General features: G+C 42.7%; 3 protein-coding genes across 11 annotated transcripts in view; 1 reads left to right on the forward strand and 2 right to left on the reverse strand.

Annotated features, from left to right (window-relative positions):
* The window catches only part of LOC118378457 (dual oxidase 2), a 50,970-nt gene extending 33,070 nt beyond the window's left edge, over nucleotides 1-17,900 (reverse strand). Inside the window, 12 exon segments of the mRNA XM_052481119.1 lie at nucleotides 373-491; nucleotides 2,847-3,022; nucleotides 3,494-3,654; nucleotides 3,657-3,698; nucleotides 7,473-7,575; nucleotides 9,560-9,650; nucleotides 11,574-11,670; nucleotides 13,685-13,748; nucleotides 14,023-14,189; nucleotides 15,094-15,295; nucleotides 17,135-17,322; nucleotides 17,756-17,900. Coding sequence (XP_052337079.1) covers nucleotides 373-491; nucleotides 2,847-3,022; nucleotides 3,494-3,654; nucleotides 3,657-3,698; nucleotides 7,473-7,575; nucleotides 9,560-9,650; nucleotides 11,574-11,670; nucleotides 13,685-13,748; nucleotides 14,023-14,189; nucleotides 15,094-15,295; nucleotides 17,135-17,311 — 1,399 coding nt within the window. The 5' untranslated portion in view covers nucleotides 17,312-17,322; nucleotides 17,756-17,900.
* A 1,881-nt stretch (nucleotides 17,901-19,781) lies between these two features.
* LOC118378458 (dual oxidase maturation factor 2) lies at nucleotides 19,782-22,882 on the forward strand (the record flags this gene model as incomplete). Its single annotated transcript, XM_052480890.1, has 6 exons — nucleotides 19,782-19,943; nucleotides 20,248-20,305; nucleotides 20,571-20,705; nucleotides 21,795-22,002; nucleotides 22,383-22,600; nucleotides 22,866-22,882. Coding segments are annotated over exons 1-6 (783 nt in total), but the record flags the coding sequence as incomplete, so codon positions are not given.
* Nucleotides 22,883-24,928: 2,046 nt separating this feature from the next.
* The window catches only part of LOC118373235 (amyloid-beta A4 precursor protein-binding family A member 1-like), a 33,197-nt gene continuing 30,126 nt past the window's right edge, over nucleotides 24,929-27,999 (reverse strand). For 2 of the 9 annotated variants that reach the window (XM_052480889.1, XM_052480880.1), the window contains 2 exons: nucleotides 25,533-27,986; nucleotides 24,929-25,437 (listed from right to left, as the gene is read on the reverse strand). In XM_052480889.1, coding sequence (XP_052336849.1) covers nucleotides 27,915-27,986 — 72 coding nt within the window. In that variant the 3' untranslated portion in view covers nucleotides 24,929-25,437; nucleotides 25,533-27,914. Of the gene's footprint in view, nucleotides 27,987-27,999 lie in introns of all 9 variants that reach the window. The other 7 variants (XM_052480888.1, XM_052480885.1, XM_052480883.1 and 4 more) reach the window with 7 other exon arrangements.

Genomic DNA, 27,999 nt, shown 5'->3' on the forward strand with positions numbered 1-27,999 from the left:
AGACAGACAGACAGACAGACAGACAGACAGGCAGGCAGGCAGGCAGAGACGGGCAGGGAGACAGTTAGGCAGGCAGAGAGAAAGGGAGACACGAAGACAGGCAGGGAGACAGACAGGCAAACAGACAGGCAAACAGACAGGCAAACAGACAGACAGACAGACAGACAGACGGGCAAACAGACAGGCAAACAGACAGGGAGGCACATAGACAGAGAAACTAGTTACAGCTAGTACCAGCAGCACGTACAGTCAACATTTATGACTTACGGTGAATACTGTCATAGGTAACCTATCTTTTATTGTTTGAGTTGCAGAGAACACTATAATGTATTGGCCAACCACAGAAAGTTTAGGAAGGAAATGAGCTTTTACCATCCCTCCAGAAGAACACTTTCCTCTGTATGTCCTCAGGCTCTGCACTGGTGACTGCTGCAATGACGTCATGAAAGGTTGTGTTCCGAAGGGCCTGCAGCTCCTCAGCTGTGAACAGACTAGAGGAACCAACAGGAGCGGTCAGATCGCCTGGAAACGCTATGATACTATCACCCAAAATGGTGAATCAAAGCTGATCATAATTCGGACAGTAGTCTTGTGTTTCCTCAGTTCAAAGTCGAGTTCTCCACTAGACTATTGTTTTATTTAATTAGTTCTTACGTTATGAAAGGTATCCTTCCAGGCATTCAATTTACATATGACATTTTAGTCATTTAGCAGACTCTCTTATCCAGAGTCACTTACAGTAGTGAGTCATTTAGCAGACTCTCTTATCCAGAGTCATTTACAGTAGTGAGTCATTTAGCAGACTCTCTTATCCAGAGTCACTTACAGTAGTGAGTCATTTAGCAGACTCTCTTATCCAGAGTCAGTAGTGAGTCATTTAGCAGACTCTCTTATCACAGAGTGAGTCATTTAGCAGACTCTATCCAGAGCCACTTACAGTAGTGAGTCATTTAGCAGACTCTCTTATCCAGAGCCACTTACAGTAGTGAGTCATTTAGCAGACTCTCTTATCCAGAGTCACTTACAGTAGTGAGTCATTTAGCAGACTCTCTTATCCAGAGTCACTTACAGTAGTGAGTCATTTAGCAGACTCTCTTATCCAGAGCCACTTACAGTAGTGAGTCATTTAGCAGACTCTCTTATCCAGAGCCACTAACAGTAGTGAGTCATTTAGCAGACTCTCTTATCCAGAGCCACTTACAGTAGTGAGTCATTTAGCAGACTCTCTTATCCAGAGTCACTTACAGTAGTGAGTCATTTAGCAGACTCTCTTATCCAGAGTCACTTACAGTAGTGAGTCATTTAGCAGACTCTCTTATCCAGAGCCACTAACAGTAGTGAGTCATTTAGCAGACTCTCTTATCCAGAGTCACTTACAGTAGTGAGTCATTTAGCAGACTCTCTTATCCAGAGTCACTTACAGTAGTGAGTCATTTAGCAGACTCTCTTATCCAGAGTCACTTACAGTAGTGAGTCATTGAGCAGACTCTCTTATCCAGAGCCACTTACAGTAGTGAGTCATTTAGCAGACTCTCTTATCCAGAGTCACTTACAGTAGTGAGTCATTTAGCAGACTCTCTTATCCAGAGTCACTTACAGTAGTGAGTCATTTAGCAGACTCTCTTATCCAGAGCCACTTACAGTAGTGAGTCATTTAGCAGACTCTCTTATCCAGAGTCACTTACAGTAGTGAGTCATTTAGCAGACTCTCTTATCCAGAGCCACTTACAGTAGTGAGTCATTTAGCAGACTCTCTTATCCAGAGCCACTTACAGTAGTGAGTCATTTAGCAGACTCTCTTATCCAGAGTCACTTACAGTAGTGAGTCATTTAGCAGACTCTCTTATCCAGAGCCACTTACAGTAGTGAGTCATTTAGCAGACTCTCTTATCCAGAGCCACTTACAGTAGTGAGTCATTTAGCAGACTCTCTTATCCAGAGTCACTTACAGTAGTGAGTCATTTAGCAGACTCTCTTATCCAGAGTCACTTACAGTAGTGAGTCATTTAGCAGACTCTCTTATCCAGAGTCACTTACAGTAGTGAGTCATTTAGCAGACTCTCTTATCCAGAGTCACTTACAGTCAGTGCATTCATCTTTAGATGGAGATAGATGAGACAACCACATATCATAGTCGTAGTCAGTACATTTCACCTCAATAAAGAAGTTATCAGCAAACTCGGCGCTAGTAGGAAAAGTTTGTATAAAAGGGTAAATGTTAGGCTTCCAGACGATTTCAGGAAGATGGGCAGGGACTCTGCTGTCCTAGCTTCAGGGGTGAAGCTGGTTCCACCATTGGGGTGCCAGGACAGAAAAGAGCTTTGACATGGGCTGAGTAGGAGCTGACCTCCTTTTCAGAATGAACGCACGTGAGAAAGACAGGAAATAAATCAAGGTTCAAATGACAGTAACAGTTTCATACGATTAATGAATGTATGTATGAGGTGTATATTTCACATTACATATTTACATATTTATATATTTATATATTACATATTCACATATTTATATATTCCATATTTACATATTTATATATTGCATATGTATATATTTACATATTTATATATTACATATTTGCATATTTATATAGTACATATTTACATATTTATATGACATATAGCTACATAGCGTAGCCTAGTGGTTAGAGCGTTGGACTAGTAACCGGAAGGTTGCGAGTTCAAACCCCCGAGCTGACAAGGTACAAATCTGTCGTTCTGCCCCTGAACAGGCAGTTAACCCACTGTTCCCAGGCCGTCATTGAAAATAAGAATATGTTCTTAACTGACTTGCCTGGTTAAATAAAGGTAAAATTAAAATATATTTACATATTTTACATTCCTTCCTACCCATTTTGTGTGTTCTCGAACCAGAAGCGGTCGCCGTTCCTGATGCGGTTAAACTGATCCAGTATGATAGAGGAGAAGACCTGACCAGGACCGTCCACAGACTCCAGGAGACCACCAGGAAACAGCTCCAGTTTAGAGATATCTCCATCATACAGGTCTGATAGGTCCCTGAATAACTAGAGACACAGAACAGGTATATATCCCCGTCATACAGGTCTGATAGGTCCCTGAATAACTAGAGACACAGAACAGGTATATATCTCCATCATACAGGTCTGATAGGTCCCTGAATAACTAGAGACACAGAACAGGTAGATATCTCCATCATACAGGTCTGATAGGTCCCTGAATAACTAGAGACACAGAACAGGTGGAGATGGAATTGAGAGGGTATGGTATTTACTCTATTATAGGATATTTGACCAGTGGTTTGAGTCTTCTCTCTTTGGCTCAACTCTCCCTGTCTGGTTCCATTTATGTTTAGGTCATTTTTGTGTGACTTATACCTATGTAAAACAATCACATACACTATCATGATCATTGGCAATTCAAATCTAAATGGTCAGTAGTACATAAGGATTTAATAACACATTCACATCACGTACATACAGCATTTGTAAGCTGTACGTAAGCAGTTCTGAACATACCTGTGGGTTGGTGATGTTGAGCTGAGGGTTTATCTCTCCCCACCTCCCCACAGGGGCCAGGCCCCAGTATCCTTCTCTCTTTTCTCTCCAAAACTCTTGCCCCTCTCTGACCTGGTTGTAGCTGGGTAAGCCAAAGTCCCGGCCTCTCTGCACCGTCAGACAACCAGGTCTGACCGCGAGAAACGCAGAGGACCGTACATGTAGTCTGGTAGGGGAGAAAAACCACCTATCAGTAAAATATCAATCATGTATTATTGTTGTAATTGAAAACACACCTTTCTTAAAGTCAACAGGTATAATGCATTATGATGTGGTTGTAATGCATTATGATGTGGTTGTAATGCATTATGATGTGGTTGTTATGCATTATGATGTGGTTGTAATGCATTATGATGTGGTTGTTATGCATTATGATGTGGTTGTAATGCATTATGATGTGGTTGTAATGCATTATGATGTGGTTGTTATGCATTATGATGTGGTTGTAATGCATTATGATGTGGTTGTAATGCATCATGATGTGGTTGTAATGCATTATGATGTGGTTGTAATGCATTATGATGTGGTTGTAATGCATTATGATGTGGTTGTAATGCATTATGATGTGGTTGTAATGCATTATGATGTGGTTGTAATGCATTATGATGTGGTTGTAATGCATTATGATGTGGTCCTGAATGCATTATGATGTGGTTGTTCCCCATTATGATGTGGTTGTAATGATTATGATGTGGTTGTTATGCATTATGATGTGGTTGTAATGCATTATGATGTCAAACGAATGCATTATGATGTGGTTGTTATGCATTATGATGTGGTTGTAATGCATTATGATGTGGTTGTAGTAAAATATCAATGCATCATGATGTGGTTGTAAAACATTATGATGTGGTTGTACCTGCATTATGATGTGGTTGTAATGCATTATGATGTGGTTGTACCATTTGATGCAGGTTGTTATGCATTATGATGTGGTTGTAATGCATTATGATGTGGTTGTAATGCATTATGATGTGGTTGTCTCTCCCGCATTATGATGTGGTTGTTCTGAAAAATGCATTATGATGTCAACAACTACAGACCAGTGGTTGTTATGCATTATGATGTGGTTGTTATGCATTATGATGTGGTTGTAATGCATTATGATGTGGTTTGCAGTCTAGCCAGGTACACCTGTAATAGATGCAGTTATGATGTGGTTGTAATGCATTATGATGTGGTTGTTATGCATTATGATGTGGTGTTATGCATTATGATGCGGTTGTAATGCATTATGATGTGGTTGTAATGCATTATGATGTGGTTGTTATGCATTATGATGTGGTTGTAATGCATTATGATGTGGTTGTAATGCATTATGATCATGGTTGTGAATGCATTATGATGGTTGGCAATGCATTATGATGTGGTTGTTATGCATTATGATGTGGTGATTGCACATGAGTCACATTATGATGTCATGTAATGCATTATGATGTCTTTGTAATGCATTATGATGTGGTTGTAATGCATTATGATGTGGCTGTAATGCATTATGATGTGGTTGTAATGCATTATGATGTGGTTGTAATGCATTCTGATGTGGTTGTAATGCATCATGATGTGGTTGTAATGCATTATGATGTGGTTGTTAATGCATTATGATGTGGTTGTAATGCATTATGATGTGGTTGTTATGCATTATGATGTGGTTGTAATGCATTATGATGGGGTGTAATGCATTATGATGTGGTTGTAATGCATTATGATGTGGTTGTAATGCATTATGATGTGGTTGTAAGCATTATGATGTGGTTGTAATGCATTATGATGTGGTTGTAATGCATTATGATGTGGTCATGTAATGCATTATGATGTGGTTGTAATGCATTATGATGTGGTTGTAATGCATTATGATGTGGTTGTAATGCATGTGGTTGTAATGCATTATGATGTGGTTGTTATGCATTATGATGTGGTTGTAATGCATTATGATGTGGTTGTTATGCATTATGATGTGGTTGTAATGCATTATGATGTGGTTGTAATGCATTATGATGTGGTTGTTATGCATTATGATGTGGTTGTAATGCATTATGATGTGGTTGTAATGCATTATGATGTGGTTGTTAATGCATTATGATGTGGTTGTAATGCATTATGATGTGGTTGTTATGCATTATGATGTGGTTGTAATGCATTATGATGTGTGGTTGTAATGCATTATGATGTGGTTGTAATGCATTATGATGTGGTTGTAATGCATTATGATGTGGTTGTTTGTAATGCATTATGATGTGGTTGTTATGCATTATGATGTGGTTGTAATGCATTATGATGTGGTTGTAATGCATTATGATGTGGTTGTAATGCATTATGATGTGGTTGTAATGCATTATGATGTGGTTGTAATGCATTATGATGTGGTTGTTATGCATTATGATGTGGTTGTTTGCATTATGATGTGGTTGTAATGCATTATGATGTGGTTGTAATGCATTATGATGTGGTTGTAATGCATTATGATGTGGTTGTTAATGCATTATGATGTGGTTGTTATGCATTATGATGTGGTTGTAATGCATTATGATGTGGTTGTAATGCATTATGATGTGGTTGTAATGCATTATGATGTGGTTGTAATGCATTATGATGTGGTTGTTAATGCATTATGATGTGGTTGTTATGCATTATGATGTGGTTGTAATGCATTATGATGTGGTTGTAATGCATATATGTGGTTGTAATGCATTATGATGTGGTTGTAATGCATTATGATGTGGTTGTAATGCATTATGATGTGGTTGTAATGCATTATGATGTGGTTGTAATGCATTATGATGTGGTTGTAATGCATTATGATGTGGTTGTAATGCATTATGATGTGGTTGCATTATGATGTGGTTGTATGCATTATGATGTGGTTGTAATGCATTATGATGTGGTTGTAATGCATTATGATGTGGTTGTAATGCATTATGATGTGGTTGTAATGCATTATGATGTGGTTGTTGCATTATGATGTGGTTGTAATGCATTATGATGTGGTTGTTATGCATTATGATGTGGTTGTAATGCATTATGATGTGGTTGTAATGCATTATGATGTGATGTTGTAATGCATTATGATGTGGTTGTAATGCATTATGATGTGGTTGTAATGCATTATGATGTGGTTGTAATGCATTATGATGTGGTTGTATGATGCATTATGATGATGGTTGTAATGCATTATGATGTGGTTGTAATGCATTATGATGTGGTTGTAATGCATTATGATGTGGTTGTAATGCATTATGATGTGGTTGTTATGCATTATGATGTGGTTGTAATGCATTATGATGTGGTTGTAATGCATTATGATGTGGTTGTAATGCATTATGATGTGGTTGTAATGCATTATGATGTGGTTGTAATGCATTATGATGTGGTTGTAATGCATTATGATGTGGTTGTAATGCATTATGATGTGGTTGTAATGCATTATGATGTGGTTGTAATGCATTATGATGTGGTTGTAATGCATTATGATGTGGTTGTAATGCATTATGATGTGGTTGTAATGCATTATGATGTGGTTGTAATGCATTATGATGTGGTTGTTATGCATTATGATGTGGTTGTAATGCATTATGATGTGGTTGTTATGCATTATGATGTGGTTGTAATGCATTATGATGTGGTTGTAATGCATTATGATGTGGTTGTAATGCATTATGATGTGGTTGTAATGCATTATGATGTGGTTGTTATGCATTATGATGTGGTTGTAATGCATTATGATGTGGTTGTAATGCATTATGATGTGGTTGTAATGCATTATAAGACTTGTCATAAGCAACTACTTGTCCTCTTCATGTTTGAAGGCTTACATAAAGCCCGGCCATCCCTCCACTGACCATTTAAAGCTGAAGTGGAAGGTCTCTATGATCCTTATGATCAGTAGACACAAAGAAATCTGGAAATGGATGATGATGATGATGATGTGATGGAAATTGACCTCTTAAGTCCTCCACAACCATGTTGTCCTCTCTCTCCGCGATCTGAGAAGCCATGCCCATAATCAGATGGTCTATGTCCTGGCCTGTCTTCAGGTTGGGGTTCTACAACAGACAATCAGAGAAGTTTGTTTGAAACATGTCAATCAGTTTCTCTAATAGAAATGTCTCAACGAAAGGTGCTGTCTTGCCACCTCCTATGGCTGTTGGCTATACAGATCTGAGACCTGTCTACATGAAGGCTATATACAGATCTGAGACCAGTCTACATGGAGGCTATATACAGATCTGAGACCAGTCTACATGGAGGCTATATACAGATCTGAGACCAGTCTACATGGAGGCTATATACAGATCTGAGACCAGTCTACATGGAGGCTATATACAGATCTGAGACCAGTCTACATGGAGGCTATATACAGATCTGAGACCAGTCTACATGGAGGCTATACAGATCTGAGACCAGTCTACATAGAGGCTATATACAGATCTGAGACCAGTCTACATGGAGGCTATATACAGATCTGAGACCAGTCTACATGGAGGCTATATACAGATCTGAGACCAGTCTACATGGAGGCTATATACAGATCTGAGACCAGTCTACATGGAGGCTATACAGATCTGAGACCAGTCTACATAGAGGCTATATACAGATCTGAGACCAGTCTACATGGAGGCTATATACAGATCTGAGACCAGTCTACATGAAGGCTATATACAGATCTGAGACCAGTCTACATGGAGGCTATATACAGATCTGAGACCAGTCTACATGGAGGCTATACAGATCTGAGACCAGTCTACATAGAGGCTATATACAGATCTGAGACCAGTCTACATGGAGGCTATACAGATCTGAGACCAGTCTACATGGAGGCTATACAGATCTGAGACCAGTCTACATAGAGGCTATATACAGATCTGAGACCAGTCTACATAGAGGCTATATACAGATCTGAGACCAGTCTACATGGAGACTATATACAGATCTGAAACCAGTCTACATGGAGGCTATACAGATCTGAGACCAGTCTACATAGAGACTATATACAGATCTGAGACCAGTCTACATGGAGGCTATACAGATCTGAGACCAGTCTACATAGAGGCTATATACAGATCTGAGACCAGTCTACATGGAGGCTATACAGATCTGAGACCAGTCTACATAGAGACTATATACAGATCTGAGACCAGTCTACATGGAGGCTATACAGATCTGAGACCAGTCTACATAGAGGCTATATACAGATCTGAGACCAGTCTACATGGAGACTATATACAGATCTGAGACCAGTCTACATGGAGGCTATACAGATCTGAGACCAGTCTACATAGAGGCTATATACAGATCTGAGACCAGTCTACATGGAGGCTATATACAGATCTGAGACCAGTCTACATAGAGGCTATATACAGATCTGAGACCAGTCTACATAGAGGCTATATACAGATCTGAGACCAGTCTACATGGAGGCTATACACAGATCTGAGACCAGTCTACATGGAGGCTATACACAGATCTGAGACCAGTCTACATGGAGGCTATATACAGATCTGAGACCAGTCTACATGAAGGCTATATACAGATCTGAGACCAGTCTACATGGAGGCTATATACAGATCTGAGACCAGTCTACATGGAGGCTATACAGATCTGAGACCAGTCTACATAGAGGCTATATACAGATCTGAGACCAGTCTACATGGAGGCTATATACAGATCTGAGACCAGTCTACATGGAGGCTATATACAGATCTGAGACCAGTCTACATGGAGGCTATATACAGATCTGAGACCAGTCTACATGGAGGCTATATACAGATCTGAGACCAGTCTACATAGAGGCTATACAGATCTGAGAACAGTCTACATGGAGGCTATATACAGATCTGAGACCAGTCTACATAGAGGCTATATACAGATCTGAGACCAGTCTACATGGAGGCTATATACAGATCTGAGACCAGTCTACATGGAGGCTATACAGATCTGAGACCAGTCTACATGGAGGCTATACAGATCTGAGACCAGTCTACATGGAGGCTATACACAGATCTGAGACCAGTCTACATGCAGACATACCTGACGGTTCCAGAAGCTGTTACACATGCGAATGGCTGATGACGTGCTCCCATCGATGTTGACAACCTTCTGAAAGTGGCAAGTTCTGTTTCTGTAGCCAAAAGAATGTGTGAAAAATTAATGATGACACAAAATTACATGCAGCTGTTGAGATGCGAATGCTGACACAAACACTGCATTTGGGACCATGTTTTTTAGTACATAACAACAGTTACTAGCAGTAGTGCACAGTATTGAATTGAAGGGGTCGCCTGGTGGAACCATACAATACAACTGTTTTAATAGCCTGTTGAATGCAGCATGATCGCCTGGGGGCTCAACCCTCCTGTAGGTCTTCCCTCCTCCCCTGTTGCTGGAGAGCTACCCTCCTGTAGGTTTTAACTCCAACCCTGTCTCTGGAGAGCTACCCTCCTGTAGGTTTTAACTCCAACCCTGTCTCTGGAGAGCTACCCTCCTATAGGTTTTAACTCCAACCCTGTTGCTGGAGAGCTACCCTCCTGTAGGTTTTAACTCCAACCCTGTCTCTAGAGAGCTACCCTCCTGTAGGTTTTACCTCCAGCCCTGTCTCTGGAGAGCTACCCTCCTGTAGGTTTTACCTCCAGCCCTGTCTCTGGAGAGCTACCCTCCTGTAGGTTTTAACTCCAACCCTGTCTCTGGAGAGCTACCCTCCTGTAGGTTTTAACTCCAACCCTGTCTCTGGAGAGCTACCCTCCTGTAGGTTTTAACTCCAACCCTGTCTCTGGAGAGCTACCCTCCTGTAGGTTTTCAACTCTACCTTGTTCCTACAGAGATACCCTCCTGTAGGTTTTAACTCCTACCCTGTCTCTGGAGAGCTACCCTCCTGTAGGTTTTCGCTCCAACCCTGTCTCTGGAGAGCTACCCTCCTGTAGGTTTTACCTCCAGCCCTGTCTCTGGAGAGCTACCCTCCTGTAGGTTTTACCTCCAGCCCTGTCTCTGGAGAGCTACACTCCTGTAGGTTTTGACTCCAACCCTGTCTCTGGAGAGCTACACTCCTGTAGGTTTTAACTCCAACCCTGTCTCTGGAGAGCTACCCTCCTGTAGGTTTTAACTCCAACCCTGTCTCTGGAGAGCTACCCTCCTGTAGGTTTTCAACTCTACCTTGTTCCTACAGAGATACCCTCCTGTAGGTTTTCGCTCCAACCCTGTCTCTGGAGAGCTACCCTCCTGTAGGTTTTAACTCCAACCCTGTCTCTGGAGAGCTACCCTCCTGTAGGTTTTAACTCCAACCCTGTCTCTGGAGAGCTACCCTCCTGTAGGTTTTAACTCCAACCCTATCTCTGGAGAGCTACCCTCCTGTAGGTTTTAACTCCAACCCTGTCTCTGGAGAGCTACCCTCCTGTAGGTTTTAACTCCAACCCTGTCTCTGGAGAGCTACCCTCCTGTAGGTTTTAACTCCTACCCTGTCTCTGGAGAGCTACCCTTCTGTAGGTTTTCAACACTACCTTGTTCCTACAGAGATACCCTCCTGTAGGTTTTAACTCCAACACCAGTTCTAACTAACCTGATTCAGCATATTAACCATCTAATTATTAGAATTAGGTGTGCTAGATCAGGATCGGAGTGAAAACCTACAGGAGGGTAGCTCTCCAGGAACAGGGTAGGAGTGTAGTAAACCTACAGGAGGGTAGCTCTCCAGGAACAGGGTTGTAATGTAAACCTACAGGAGGGTAGCTCTCCAGGAACAGGGTAGGAGTGTAGTAAACCTACAGGAGGGTAGCTCTCCAGGAACAGGGTTGTAATGTAAACCTACAGGAGGGTAGCTCTCCAGGAACAGGGTAGGAGTGTAGTAAACATACAGGAGGGTAGCTCTCCAGGAACAGGGTAGGAGTGTAGTAAACCTACAGGAGGGTAGCTCTCCAGGAACAGGGTAGGAGTGTAAACCTACAGGAGGGTAGCTCTCCAGGAACAGGGTTGTAATGTAAACCTACAGGAGGGTATATCTCCAGGGTAGGAGAGCGGCCTGCTCCAGACAGTGGAGGCTAGTCGTCAGTACCTCATATAGACACCAGGTGGGGCCATCGTTGAGACAAAGCGGATGGCAGCGGCCTGGAACTCAGGTGAGATCCCTGGATCCACAAACTTCTGGTAGCCTGCAAGAGACAAGACAGACGGAGAACAATGACACGGGATGTAATGTTGTAAAACAACTCTAAAATAGAAGAGATGGAGTCTCCAGAAACCATTGTCATAGGTACAGCATGTATGTGTCTGCCCACTGTAGAGGAAGCATTTTTTAACATTGTGATAGATTACAGGGAAAGGACTACTGCTAAGGGGCGGCAGGTAGCCTAGTGGTTAGAGCGTTGGGCCAGTAACCAGCAGGTAGCCTAGTGGTTAGAGCGTTGGGCCAGTAACCAGCAGGTAGCCTAGTGGTTAGAGCATTGGGCCAGTAACCAGCAGGTAGCCTAGTGGTTAGAGCATTGGGCCAGTAACCAGCAGGTAGCCTAGTGGTTAGAGCGTTGGGCCAGTAACCAGCAGGTAGCCTAGTGGTTAGAGCGTTGGGCCAGTAACCAGCACGTAGCCTAGTGGTTAGAGCGTTGGGCCAGTAACCAGCAGGTAGCCTAGTGGTTAGAGCGTTGGGCCAGTAACCAGCACGTAGCCTAGTGGTTAGAGCGTTGGGCCAGTAACCAGCAGGTAGCCTAGTGGTTAGAGCATTGGGCCAGTAACCAGCAGGTAGCCTAGTGGTTAGAGCATTGGGCCAGTAACCAGCAGGTAGCCTAGTGGTTAGAGCGTTGGGCCAGTAACCAGCAGGTAGCCTAGTGGTTAGAGCGTTGGGCCAGTAACCAGCACGTAGCCTAGTGGTTAGAGCGTTGGGCCAGTAACCAGCAGGTAGCCTAGTGGTTAGAGCGTTGGGCCAGTAACCAGCACGTAGCCTAGTGGTTAGAGCGTTGGGCCAGTAACCAGCAGGTAGCCTAGTGGTTAGAGCGTTGAGCCAGTAACCAGCAGGTAGCCTAGTGGTTAGAGCGTTGGGCCAGTAACCAGCAGGTAGCCTAGTGGTTAGAGCGTTGGGCCAGTAACCAGCAGGTAGTCTAGTGGTTAGAGCGTTGGGCCAGTAACCAGCAGGTAGCCTAGTGGTTAGAGCGTTGGGCCAGTAACCAGCAGGTAGCCTAGTGGTTAGAGCGTTGGGCCAGTAACCAGCAGGTAGCCTAGTGGTTAGAGCGTTGGGACAGTAACCAGCAGGTAGCCTAGTGGTTAGAGCGTTGGGCCAGTAACCAGCAGGTAGCCGGTTCGAATCTCTGAGCTGACAAGGTAAAAATCTGTTGTTCTGCACCTGAACAAGGCAGTTAATCCACTGTTCCCCGGTAGGCTGTCATTGTAAATAACTGACTTGCCTAGTTAAATTAAGGTTCCATTTAAACCTCCATATGATTTATAAAGTAGAAACAACAACTTTCTTCTTCTGGTCGCTGACCCCTGTGTGCATGCTGGTGTGTGTGAAGCATCTGTCTCTGACACAGCACATATTTACACTATACCACTAGAGGTAACAACTCACCACATGTCTTGTGATCAGCTTGCCCCCCCCCCCACACACACACAGTCACTTTATCTCTCTCTCTCCATCTCTCCCTCTCCATCTCCCTCTCCATCTCTCTCCCTCTCTCTCTCTCTCTCTCTCTCTCTCTCTCTCTCTCCCTCTATCTCTCTCTCTCTCTCTCTCTCTCTCTCTCTCCATCTCTCTCTCTCCTCTCTCTCTCTCTCTCTCTCTCTCTCTCTCCATCTCTCTCTCTCCCCTCTCTCTCCCTCTCCATTTCTCTCTCTCTCTCTCTCTCTCTCTCTCTCTCTCTCTCTCTCTCTCTCTCTCTCTCTCTCTCTCTCTCCTCTCCATCTCTCTCTCTCTCTCTCTCCATCTCTCTCCTCCATCTCTCTCTCTCTCTCCATCTCTCTCTCTCCCTCTATCTCTCCCTCTCCATCTCTCTCTCTCTCTCTCTCTCTCTCTCTCTCTCTCCCTCTCTCCATCTCTCTCTCTCTCTCTCTCTCTCTCCCTCTCTCTCTCTCTCTCTCTCTCTCTCTCTCTCTCTCTCTCTCTCTCTCTCTCTCTCTCTCTCTCTCTCTCTCTCTCTCTCTCTCCTCTCTCTCTCTCTCCATCTCTCTCTCTCTCACCCTGGTATGGAATCATTGTCTTCTCCCCCAGAAATCCAGGCAACCATTCGTAGAAGGCAATATTCTGTAAAAAAATAAAATTACAATATTATTAATTTTACTTGCTGAGTGTTTGTCAATACACGGGATAATTACATTGGTGCTAAAACCAGAAGGAATAAGAGGTGACGAGAGTCACACAGACACTCTTAAATAATATAATTTCATCCAGAAACCCACGACCACCTGGCATTGATGACAACACTCTTTCCTGGTCATGTGACATGCTATTTTACTGTAAATAACCACTAAATGACCAGTCATGTTTTGGTTGAATTACAGCAGACTTTTCCTAGTACCTGGAACGTGGCGACCACGGTCTTCCTGGCGTTTTGAAACAGGTCTTCGTCAGACCACGACGAGTGTTTCTCACGCAGCCGGGAGGCGATATAATTGTGGTAGCGAAACCACACGATCCCCTCGGCCATGGTGAACACATTCTCGTTGCCCCAGGCGTTACCCAACTCTGAAGGGTGGAAACGAAGAAACAGAAAGGGTTTTACTCACGTTTGGCTGTTGAACTGCAGCATCGACTGTGAGAATAAAGTATTTTCAGTCATTCTTTACAGGTGTCGATATCTTTTTCTCTCTGACCTCCTTAAAGGGGTTTGATATCTTTATCATGTATTGCTTAATGGTTCATATTCTGTAGCTTGTGCCAAGGCATGAATGTAATGGAGTCGCACCCAACGCATAAGGAGCAGGAAGTTTTACACGGCTATATCATATATATTTCTTGTGTCAATATCTTAATATCCATTAACAGTTCAAATCTTGTTTTGTATTTCTTTATTGTATTTTTAGTCAATTTGTGAGGTGTCTCGCCAGATCAACTGGCATTATGTCGTTTTTATTGTGCAAGTCCATTGTCACGGACTACCGGGATTGTGGAGTAACTGATTATATGATGTCATCAGCTAAATGTTATCTGATTACATCAACTAAAATTAACTTTAATCAGTTACATTACTCGCCGAAATATTGTGAAAGAAAAAAAAAACCCCACATGATTACTTCTTGGATTTCTTTTTAAATTCAGAAAAGATTGTTTGTTAAAAAATAATAATAATAAAACATAACACCTTTCTGTTTTCTCAATGACATTCAGATCAGCATTGAAAAAAAGGTGCACGTTTAAATTTGTTCCACCTGAGCGAGTCGGACCATAAGAGGCCACTATGGATCCTTTTTTTTGTCTTATTCTAATACCTCTTAAGGGGAATGTAATCCAAAAGTAAAAGTAATCAGATTTACATTACTGAGTTTTGAGTAATCAAGAAGAAGATGATGAAGATGACGAAGAAGATGAAAATGAAGAATATCAAGATGAAGAAGAAGCAGCAAGAAGAAGACAACGAGCATCGACTCACCATAGAGTCCCTCAGGTCCATGCTGACCAGTGGAGGGATCAGCAGCGCTCCACATGAGGCTCGTGCTCCCGCTCCTCTTGGGCATGTCCAACTGCTCCCCCGAGGCTAGGAGACCCCCAGAGAAACTCCTCAGGGCGTCAGACCAGGAACTAGACGGGCCGTAGATAGAGCTGCCGTCCAGCCATGCTGTCACCAGGTTCACCTAGAGTAACATGGCATGACATAGCGACGCTATCACCAGGTTCACCTACATAACATGGCATGACATAGCGACGCTATCACCAGGTTCACCTACATAACATGACATGACATAGCGACGCTATCACCAGGTTCACCTACATAACATGACATGACATAGCGACGCTATCACCAGGTTCACCTACATAACATGACATGACATAGCGACGCTATCACCAGGTTCACCTACATAACATGACATGACATAGCGACGCTATCACCAGGTTCACCTACATAACATGACATGACATAGCCACACTGTCACCAGGTTCACCTATATAACATGACATGACATAGCCACACTGTCACCAGGTTCACCTACATAACATGACATGACATAGCCACACTGTCACCAGGTTCACCTAAATAACATGACATGACATCGCCACGCAGTCACCAGGTTCACCTATATAACATGACATGACATAGCGACGCTATCACCAGGTTCACCTAACAACATAGCATAGCCACACAGTCACCAGGTTCACCTACATAACATGACATGACATAGCCACACTGTCACCAGGTTCACCTATATAACATGACATGACATAGCCACACTGTCACCGGGTTCACCTAAATAACATGACATGACATGACATAGCCACACTGTCACCAGATTCACCTACATTAAATGACATAACATAACATAGCCACGCAGTCACCAGGTTCACCTACATAACATGACATAACATAACATAGCCACACAGTCACCAGGTTCACCTGCAGGTGCTATGATAAAATTGATGTCATTTTGGATGTATTACTTGATTATTATGCCTGGCAGATGTCCAACAGACTGACCATGTAATCACTAAAGTATCACCAACTGGTCTTACCTTGTGGCATTATGCTCCTGTCTGGCTCAGTTCATAAGGACATTGCACTAACAATGCCAAGATAGTGGTTTCAACGAATGTATGAACTCATTAAGCGTCTGCTAAAGTACCTGTCTGTTATAGTACCTGTCTGTTATAGTACCTGTCTGTTATAGTACTTGTCTGTTATAGTACTTGTCTGTCTGTTATAGCACCTGTCTGTCTGTTACAGTACTTGTCCGTCTGTTATAGTACCTGTCTGTTATAGTACCTGTCTGTCTGTTATAGTACCTGTCTGTTATAGTACCTGTCTGTTATAGTACTTGTCTGTCTGTTATAGCACCTGTCTGTCTGTTACAGTACTTGTCCGTCTGTTATAGTACCTGTCTGTTATAGTACCTGTCTGTCTGTTATAGTACCTGTCTGTTATAGTACCTGTCTGTTATAGTACCTGTCTGTTATAGTACTTGTCTGTCTGTTATAGCACCTGTCTGTCTGTTACAGTACTTGTCTGTCTGTTATAGTACCTGTCTGTTATAGTACCTGTCTGTCTGTTATAGTACCTGTCTGTTATAGTACCTGTCTGTTATAGTACCTGTCTGTTATAGTACCTGTCTGTCTGTTATAGTACCTGTCTGTTATAGTACCTGTCTGTTATAGTACCTGTCTGTCTGTTACAGTACCTGTCTGTTATAGTACCTGTCTGTCTGTTACAGTACATGTCTGTCTGTTACAGTACCTGTCTGTTATAGTACCTGTCTGTCTGTTGTAGTACCTGTCTGTTATAGTACCTGTCTGTCTGTATAGTACCTGTCTGTTATAGTACCTGCCTGTCTGTTATAGTACCTGTCTGTCTGTTATAGTACCTGTCTGTCTGTTGTAGTACCTGTCTGTTATAGTACCTGTCTGTCTGTATAGTACCTGCCTGTCTGTTATAGTACCTGTCTGTCTGTATAGTACCTGTCTGTTATAGTACCTGTTATTACCTGTGTGCGGGGGTTATTGGGGCTCTGGCTGGAGTGTTTGTCCCAGGGCCCCCTCTGGAAGGGCAGTAGGACACGGCCGGTACGGTGGGGGTCGAAGACCGGGTCTCCCTCTGGGACGGGGATGTACATGAACTCAGGGGGACAGCCGGGAGGACGGGAGTCCAGTATCTCAAACATTAAATGGTACCCTTCACAGACAGAGGAGACAGAGAAACACCGTGAGATTCATAGGACACATAAAGGGTCATACGTGCTTATAACAAGTTATATGGATCACAAACAATACATGGTACACTGAACAGCCAATGGAGAAATATACTGTGTATAACATTTGACTTAACGCCTGCTGCAGCTATAATGCTGTATAACTTGTATTTTATTAAAAGGATGTTATTTAGTCTGGATCATTATAAAATGGTAATAAGACATTATTATATAATCTCAAAGAGGGTCATACATATTTAAAATGTGTTAGAATCATCTTACTATGCATTATTATAACCGGGGTGACTATGGCAACCTCACCTCAATTATTTAGGTTCATTTCATAATGCAATTTGTTGTTTAAACAATACCTCCTGAATGTCATTATGCCATAGTGAACAATAAACATGGACTTACCGAAGAACACAGAGAGTACGGTCTGGTTGTGTGCGGAGGGCAGGCCCGAGTGGCCCCTGGCCGTCACATCGCTGAGTTTGCGCGGGTTGGGGAGCTGTGGTTCCTGCAGAGGCTGGAACACCCCGTCAGAGTAACGCGGGGGCAGCAGTCGCACCAGGGGGGAACCTGCACCCGCACACACTTCCGTGAGTTCCATTATCATCTTGCAACATTGCAACTTATGGCTTTCTATAATCACATCCTATATCTTTAAATATTCATATTTCACATATTTTATATTGTCAGTTATATCGTCAGATGTTGTTAGAAACTTACCAACAGCTCCTCGACTGTGATAGGCTAAATTGTTGTACCAGCCGTCATATCGTTGGACTTCCCAGGTGACTTTAGACTGAGCATCTAAACAGGTGAATTTATAGATCGACACTTTCAGTGTGGTACTCAAACTGAGGACTTTTTAAAATCAAACTTATTTATCAAGATGAGACATTTTCCGTGGGTTTTAACCGTTAAAATGTTAAAGTAACTAGTTACAAGGCTACTTACATTCAACGATAAGGGCAAGCACTGCCAAGATACTCCAGATCGGTTTACGCAAGTCCATTGATGCGAGAGATGCAACTGCATGCACTCTGAGCCAGTCAAGAGTCTAGTCGAGGAGCACTTGTGTGGAAAGACCAGGTAAGATAGGAAAACATTGGGCTAAATCTTTACATAAAATCATCTTTACCTCACATTTTTAGTTTTGATTGGTAATGTGTAAAATCAATGTGGGTATCAGTGCTTCATAAATTAAATTGTCACTCTAACGTAGAGAAAGAAGTGTGTTTGGTTGGAAGCGAAAATAATCCTTTAATTAAACAAGAAGAGGACAATTGATTGATTTGCTCTAAAAAAAAAAAGCCTATTTTGAATAGATAGTACCTGTTACTTACCCTAGTTGTTGTGGATGAAATGTCATGGGCACTGAATAAACCAGAACAATTAAAACATCCCGTTGATAGCCATACAATATAGCCTATTGCCACAGAAAAGGATAGTCTACAGTGTCGATGACCCAAGTTCTTACAAATGACTGACACATGCGTTTCCTTGATGGACTGGTCATCACCAGTTAACACACCCCTTATTCGAAGGAATACTAATAAATGCATCCTTAAAGATAAACAAAAGATGTGCTGATATGCTATAAAAGAGAAGCCTGTCGCCTTCGTGCGTTACATTCGTTCTTCTCATCCGTCTGCTACTGTCTTGATCTGCTCTAGTAACTTTTATACACTTAAAGGTGAGTATTATTTTAAGCATATATTTTATGCATTATGCAGGGTAGACTAGTGGTTAGAGTGTTGGACTAATAACCGAAAGGTTGCAAGATCGAATCCCCGAGCTGACGAGGTCATTTTTTGTCGTTCTCCCCCTGAATAAGGCAGTTAACCCACTGTTCAAATAATAATTTGTTCTTAACTGACTTGCCTAGTTAAATAAAGGTCAAATAAATAAATAAAAATATATCGCACACTGGCATGTTAGTATGGTTAGAATATATATCTTTTTTTTTGTGTGTGTTTGCTTTGCTATTTGTTTGTTGCTTCCAAAACGAGTAGATTTTGAGATGGGGTTGTCTTTGTCCTTGTAGTTTGCCAGGGAGGGTAAACTTGAGTGCAAAAGTATCCACTTACTGTACCCATTGGCTGTACTGTACCTGACACGGTTTCGTTTGCATGTGCTTTCAATCCCAACAGTGGATTCTTAAAGTACATTCATTGAAAAAAACGTATGTTGAATTAAAAAATACTTTTTTCTTGATTCGGAAAACAGTCAAATTCATTTGATAATTGAAACAATTCATATTTTTTAAACTTAAGTTTCACTTTTTAAATGATGTAACATTCTCATTCCTCAGTGTACAGTATCCCTACTATACAGTAAGGAATGGATGTGCTAATCTCTGGATCTTTAGACAGTAACTGAGACACCCTGCTCTCCACACTGTCCCTTCTGTCACGCTGTCTGCTCTCAGCCCCGGAGATTCTGAGGAAAGATGACTTTCTACGATGGCATTTACCCATTCTACCCCCTACAAAGAACCTCCTTTATCTTCAGCACCCACCTCCTCACCATTATCCTGGTCTTCCTGGTCCTCACGGTCAGCTTCCTTCTTATTCTGCCAGGTATCAGAGGCAAGTCGGTGAGTAGAGTGAACTGGTGCAACCCTAACTACGGATTCATTCATATTAATGCAGACAGAAATGGAATCTTTCGATTCCATTCATCTTCAGATTTCATCTTCGGATTCCATTTCTGTTGGCGCTAATATGAGTACACTGTTATGACATCACACACAATTGTAGAAAATACAATTTCTCAATGTAAAAATGCATATTTAAAGATATTATTTAACCCTCATAATGTGATTGAGATAAACTTGATTAATCAACTTGAGTTAAGAATTTATGGATTTATGGATTTTCACCCCACCCCCCCTCTTCTAGAGACTATTCTGGATGTTCAGAATCATCATCAGTTTATTCATAGGCATTGTGATAGTGGGTAAGTACCTATAACTGGAAATTGCTATACATTTCCACATCACATGACATCTATTGCAACACGTCAAATGACTTGGCAGTCATTGGATTCAAATCTTCTTATCTTATTGCCCTGATAAACAGACCCGAGTCTGATAGATCGAGAGGATGTTGATTATTTCACATGTCCATAACGGCTAACAACAAACAAACAAAAAAGCGTTGTATTGTTTGTTTCCTATTATGTCTGTAAGTGTGTCATCTCATCTCATTTTATATCATCTCAGCACTGAATTTCACCAGCGACTGGGCTGAGGCCCGAGCCACCACCAACACCACCTACAAGTCCTTCAGCAGTGAGGAGGTGAACGCTGAAGTGGGACTGCACATAGGACTGTATGGTATTAACATTACTTTAAAAGGTAAAGCCCGTAGAATTAGAAAGTAATACTATTATTTATATGTTTACAGTATTACACCTGTATGTATTACATATGTCACTTTTTCTGCAGTGTTGAATGTTCTGTATATGTTACCTGGGGTACAATCTCTCGTCGACAGACGCACCTAACATAACTGGTTTCGTAGCGTCTGTCAAGAGACTGTGATGCGACAATGCAATTTCAAAAAGATTATTGTTCCGGGTTGTCTGTGATTGCCTAAGGATAATATTGAATAGAGCTACTATACCCCCCTTTAAAGTCATCTTATATTTGATAGCATTTCCACTGTTTTTTTTTACTCTCATGCATTTGAATATGTATGTATGAAGAAAGACGGACACAAGGCTGAAGTTTTGATACGGTATGTGTGACGCATAGGGTTGTTATGATGCTCCTGACCCTGTCACACCGGGGTGATGATCACAAGTCATGTGACACGTAACTAGTATTGTGTGTTACGTGAATGAATAAAACATTTTGTTTTCGTGTCAAATCACCATTTGGCGACCCATTCCTTAAGGCAGGGGAGGACAACTCCCTTCCTTCGAGGGCCTGATAGGTGTCACCCCCCATCCCTAGCAAACACACCTGATTTAAACTAATTGGATTTTTAACTAAACATCATGATTAGTTGATTATTGGAGGTGTGTTAGCTGGTGCTGGGGCAAAAGTGTGACACCAATCAGGGCCCCGAGGACTGGAGTTGCCCAACACCCCCTGCCTTAAGCGGTTGATTGACACATTAAACAAACATCACAATGATTCTTACAAGGATTCTTACAAGGATTCTTACAAGGATTCTTACAATGATTCTTACAAGGATTCTTACAATGATTCTTACAAGGATTCTTACAAGGATCCAATTTGTAAGTCGCTCTGGATAAGAGCGTCTGCTAAATGACTTAAATGTAATGTAAATGTAATTCTTACAAGGATTCTTACAATGATTCTTACAAGGATTCTTACAATGATTCTTACAAGGATTCTTACAAGGATTCTTACAAGGATTCTTGCAAGTGCATGGATTATAACAGCCATTGTCCTCTATGGTCCACTCTGTCCCTCCAGGGAATCCTGTGAATCAACTCAACGAGACCATCAACTACAACGAGATGTTTGCGTGGAAAGACACCATCGACGAGGAGTACGGGAACGCCTTAGAGAGAGGTCTACCTAACCCCATCCTCTATATCGCTGAGAAGTTTACCCTCAACAACCCCTGTGGCCTCATCTACCAGTATAGATACTCTGGGCGTTATGCTTCGGCCACCCTCTGGTAAGATTAGCCATATGAAAAATAAATAGTTCTGTGAGACAACCAGTTTCAATCTAAACGTATATACCTGTAGATATTTTCAGTGAGACATTGCTCCTCAAACTGTGAGTCAGAATTAGAAGGAAGTGGATATTTTGACCGCCATGTATCTAGAGGTTAAGGTTAGGCATTGGGATCGAAAAGGGTCGCGACCCCAAGTTTGGAAAATGCCAGGGTAAGGGTTAAGGTTAGGCATTGGGATCGAAAAGGGTCACGACCCCAAGTTTGGAAAATGCCAGGGTAAGGGTTAAGGTTAGGCAATAGGTTAATAAACCCGCCGTCGAGAACGGTATACATTCTGCCGGCTGTACACATATACCAAATCTAACTCGCCTCCCCAGGACAGCGTTCTGCTGCTGGCTGGTAGCCAACGTGCTGTTCTCCATGCCTGTCATCCTGTACGCCGGCTACATGATGGTGGCCACCGCTGCTTTCATCTTCTTCTCCGTGGCCTCCTTCTCCACCATCATGAACCTGCCTACCTGTCTGTTCACCATAGGCACATCTGGAGCCTTCCAGACAGAGTACAGCGGTTCTTTCTGGCTGGCACTGGCCACAGGTAAGGAAAGGTTTACCAGAGCCCAAGGCTCTTTCCTCAATTCCTTTGTTCCTATCTCCTAGCCTCCATCTCAAAAAATGCACTGTAAGTGAAGGTTCGAAGGAAAGGGACCTTGGACCTTCTCCAAATGTGTGTTTTGAGAAGGAGGTGAGGAGAAAGGACGCTAGGATCAAGGAAAGATGAATTGAGAGCGATCCCAGTTATCCACACCAATGACAACATTTAACGAAAATGTTGCTTAAAAGGCATCCATCTTGTTTTCCAGGTGTGCTGTGTTTAATCATTGGAGTCCTGGTGGTTCTGCTGGACTGTCTGATCCCTGGGAAGATACGAGACGCCTTCAGTGTCGGGGTGGACAACGACGAAGATGAGGATGTTTATTTTGGAGAGGGATACCTGAACTCCAACTTCCTGGCAGGAGTAACCACCACACCTTTGACAACCTTAGTGCTTCCTACAGTAAGTTTCTGGACTAGCTCTGGTCCAGAGTGATCTCTCACGATCATGATCACTAGCTCTGGTCCAGGGGGATCTCTCACGATCATAATCACTAGCTCTGGTCCAGGGTGATCTCTCACGATCACTAGCTCTGGTCCAGGGTGATCTCTCACGATCATGATCACTAGCTCTGGTTCAGGGGGATCTCTCACGATCATGATCACTAGCTCTGGTCCAGGGTGATCTCTCACAATTATGATCACTAGCTCTGGTCCAGGGTGATCTCTCACGATCACTAGCTCTGGTCCAGGGTGGTCTGCTACATAAGTACAGTAATAGGGAATAGTAATTATTGATTTAACTGTAAATAATGTTATTTTCTTCTTCTTATGTGTTCCAGGATGAAATTCGGAAAGTCAGCCGCCAACCATCACTCCAGGAGCTGTCAGTCAGACTCTAACAGAGTCGGATTTATAACCTCCTATCCCCTGCTTGAAATGTCTCCACCCGCGCTATCGAATCGCTAGCTTTTTGGCAGCGTAGTTGGCTAAGACGTTGTCAAGGAGGAGGGTCAAGTGTGTTTGCGGGGCAGAGGTCCCAGGTTCTAGGCGTGAGCTGGATGGGGAGGAAATGGTATGGCTAAGCTAACACGGTGATGGAGGAAGTGGTATGGCTAAGCTAGCATGGTGTTGGAGGAAGTGGTATGGCTACGCTAGCACGGTGTTGGAGGAAGTGGTATGGCTAAGCTAACACGGTGATGGAGGAAGGGGTATGGCTAAGCTAGCATGGTGTTGGAGGAAGTGGTATGGCTATGCTAGCACGGTGAGCTAGGAAGTGGTATGGCTAAGCTAGCACGGTGAGGATGTGGTATGGCTAAGATAGCACGGTGAGCTAGGAAGTGGTATGGCTAGCTAGCACGGTGAGGAAGTAGTATGGCTAAGCTAGCACAGTGAGGAAGTGGTATGGCTAAGCTAGCACGGTGAGGAAGTAGTATGGCTAAGCTAGCACAGTGAGGAAGTGGTATGGCTAAGCTAGCACGGTGAGGAAGTGGTATGGCTAAGATAGCACGGTGAGCTAGGAAGTGGTATGGCTAAGCTAGCACAGTGAGGAAGTGGTATGGCTAAGCTAGCACGGTGAGGAAGTAGTATGGCTAAGCTAGCACAGTGAGGAAGTGGTATGGCTAAGCTAGCACAGTGAGGAAGTGGTATGGCTAAGCTAGCACGGTGAGGAAGTGGTATGGCTAAGCTGTCACAGTGAGGAAGTGGTATGGCGAAGCTGGCACGGTGAGGGAGGAAGTGGTATGGCTAAGCTAGCACAGTGAGGAAATGGTATGGCTAAGCTAGCACAGTGCGGAAGCGGTATGGCTAAGATGGCACGGTGAGGGAGGAAGTGGTATGGCTAAGCTAGCACAGTGAGGAAGTGGTATGGCTAAGCTAGCACAGTGAGGAAGTGGTATGGCTAAGCTGGCACGGTGAGGGGAGGAAGTGGTATGGCTAAGCTAGCACAGTGAGGAGGTGGTATGGCTAAGCTAGCACAGTGAGGAGGTGGTATGGCTAAACTAGCACGGTGAGGGAGGAAGTGATATGGCTAAGCTAGCACTATCACAAGCACAGTGACATCTGTGTCGGTCACGCCAAACAATATTCTCTCAACTTGAAAATCAAAGTCTCATTGCAGTTATCAAGAAAAAATGTGTTTAACTTTGTGAATTAGTTGTGAATATCTCTGGGAGCCCTTTAAACCTACTGTACAATATATTTAGTTATGTAAATCATGTATATACGTATAACGTGTTCTACTGTGTCAATGCCATAATATGTACTGTATATGTGTTGTATCTGTGCCATTTTTCATGTTCCAATAGCGTAACAAAAATTAAACAAACGTGTGTGAGATTCACATACTTTTAATGGACATCGTTGAGTCAGGTATTCAAGTCATTGATGATCTGCTTCTTGTGTAATGAACATGACATTGTGTAGTGAACAAACAAGTCGCCTACGTCCCAAATGGCACCCTATTCCCTATATAGGGCATTACTTTAGACCAGAGCCCTATTCCCTATATAGGGCACTACTTTAGACCAGAGCCATATTCCCTATATAGGGCACTACTTTCGACCAGAGCCCTACAGAGCCCTATTCCCTATGTAGGGCATTACTTTAGACCAGAGCCCTATTCCCTATATAGGGCACTACTTTCGACCAGAGCCCTACAGAGCCCTATTCCCTATGTAGGGCATTACTTTAGACCAGAGCCCTATTCCCTATATAGGGCACTACTTTCGACCAGAGCCCTACAGAGCCCTATTCCCTATGTAGGGCATTACTTTAGACCAGAGCCCTATTCCCTATATAGGGCACTACTTTAGACCAGAGCCCTATTCCCTATATAGGGCACTACTTTCGACCAGAGCCCTACAGAGCCCTATTTCCTATGTAGGGCATTACTTTAGACCAGAGCCCTATTCCCTATATAGGGCACTACTTTCGACCTACTTTCGACCAGAGCCCTACAGAGCCCTATTCCCTATGTAGGGCATTACTTTAGACCAGAGCCCTATTCCCTATATAGGGCACTACTTTAGACCAGAGCCCTATTCCCTATATAGGGCACTACTTTCGACCAGAGCCCTACAGAGCCCTATTTCCTATGTAGGACATTACTTTAGACCAGAGCCCTATTCCCTATATAGGGCACTACTTTAGACCAGAGCCCTATTCCCTATATAGGGCACTACTTTCGACCAGAGCCCTACAGAGCCCTATTCCCTATGTAGGGCATTACTTTAGACCAGAGCCCTATTCCCTATATAGGGCATTACTTTAGACCAGAGCCCTATTCCCTATATAGGGCACTACTTTCGACCAGAGCCCTACAGAGCCCTATTTCCTATGTAGGGCATTACTTTAGACCAGAGCCCTATTCCCTATATAGGGCACTACTTTCGACCAGAGCCCTACAGAGCCCTATTCCCTATATAGGGCATTACTTTAGACCAGAGCCCTATTCCCTATATAGGGCACTACTTTAGACCAGAGCCCTATTCCCTATATAGTGCACTACTTTAGACCAGAACCCTATGGGAATAGGGTGCCATCTGGCATTTAGCCGTTGTCCTCAACCTCATGAACCACTTGACTTTCATGTACTTACTTTATTTTCATCATTGCATGTCATAAATCCCTTTTATTTGTCATTTTTTTTGTAACGTATTTGGAAAGCAATATTAAGCATTGTCATTAACATTTCATTAATCACAGTATATTCTTAGCTTCTCACAATACAGCAACTAAACAAGTTTATACATTCTCATTATACCTGCTCTGCATTCCAAAATGCCCCTCCCCCCCTTATATCCTTAACAGTGCACTCGTTCATTTTTTTTTTTTTTAAGAATACATGTCGCAGTATTATCTTTGGCTTTCAGCATTGCCATAATGTTATATTTAAACCTTTGTTACATCCAAGGCAGTATAGAGAGAAAAGGACAGCTTCCAGACACTGGTTTGTAGTTCCAAAGGGTACCCTATTCCCTACACAGTGCACTACTTTTGATTAGAGCCCTATGGACCTCGCATGGTCAAAACTAGTGCACTATCTAGGGGAATACCCACCGGACAACAAAAAAACGTGTTGAATCGATCGTTTCCACGACACTTCAACGCCCCCCCCCCCCACCAAAAAAAAATGTAAGATAAATCCAATGACATGGTGAAATGTTGTTGTTGTTGTTGTTGTTGTTGTTGTTGTTGTTGTTGTTGATTTCACGTTGAATTCACATTATTTGACAAACTCAACCAAATGTAAATCAAAACTAGACATTGGAACTGATATCTGTTCCCAGTGGAAAGGGTGTGATTTGGGACACACTACATTACATTGTCTTCTTTTGCTCAATACCCCCCCCCCCCTAGCCTGGTCCCCAGATCGGTCTGTGTTGTTGTCTTACCAACTCCCAAGGTAGTAGTTATGCATTGGCACGGCAGGCTCCAATGACAGACCAGGCAACAATAGCCCTGCTATTGAGGAATAGCCTTGTCCTATGCTGTTTAGGTATACACAGGACATAGCTTAAATACCCCTGCTATTGAAGAATAGCCTTGTCCTATGCTGTTTAGGTATACACAGGACATAGCTTAAATACCCCTGCTATTGAAGAATAGCCTTGTCCTATGCTGTTTAGGTATGTAGCTTAAATATCCCTGCTATTGAAGAATAACGACAGACCAACCCCTTCCCTACAATAAGTTCAGTTACTGTATCAACACATTTATGTCACTACATTGTTTAATCTTGCATGTTATTAAATTGGAAATAAATTGTGGCACGTTTGCAATCTAGTCATAAGAACATAATAATTTACCTTGCATTTACAGTTATTTTAACAGTATTCACACACACACACTGTACACATCAAACCATTATGACCGTGTAGCTGTTCAATTATAGCCTGGTACCAGTCTGTTTAGCTAACATTGTACTACGCGTCATCGCCAAACAATGTGTTATCCAGGCTACTCCAACTAAGCCTGAAGTTGAATTTTTGTTGTTGTTGTTGAAATGAATGAAATAAAATGATATATAAAAAATGAATGTTGCTAATGTACCACCACCCTGTCACCAGTGGAGGCTGGTGTCACTATAAACCGGAGGACAGGCTCATTGGAATGGCTGGAATACCAGCCTCCTCTGCCTGTCACCCATCCTGTCTGTCCACCATCTTTCTCCTAGACATGCAGAAGCAGTGAGAGAGTACGAGTACCAAATGCCACCCTATTCCTCACATAGTGAACCCACAGCCATATGGGCCATGGTTAGAAGTAGTGCACTACACAGGGAAAAGGGTGCCATTGAGGGAGCAGGCATGGAGAGACTAGATGTAAACAGGAGTCTCCTGTCCTGTTAACAGTCTGAACATCACTGCAGGCATGGTCTTCATGTTGATCTGACAGAGAGGA

The sequence above is a fragment of the Oncorhynchus keta genome, chromosome 26 (genome assembly GCF_023373465.1).
Source record: "Oncorhynchus keta strain PuntledgeMale-10-30-2019 chromosome 26, Oket_V2, whole genome shotgun sequence".
NCBI lineage: Eukaryota > Metazoa > Chordata > Actinopteri > Salmoniformes > Salmonidae > Oncorhynchus > Oncorhynchus keta.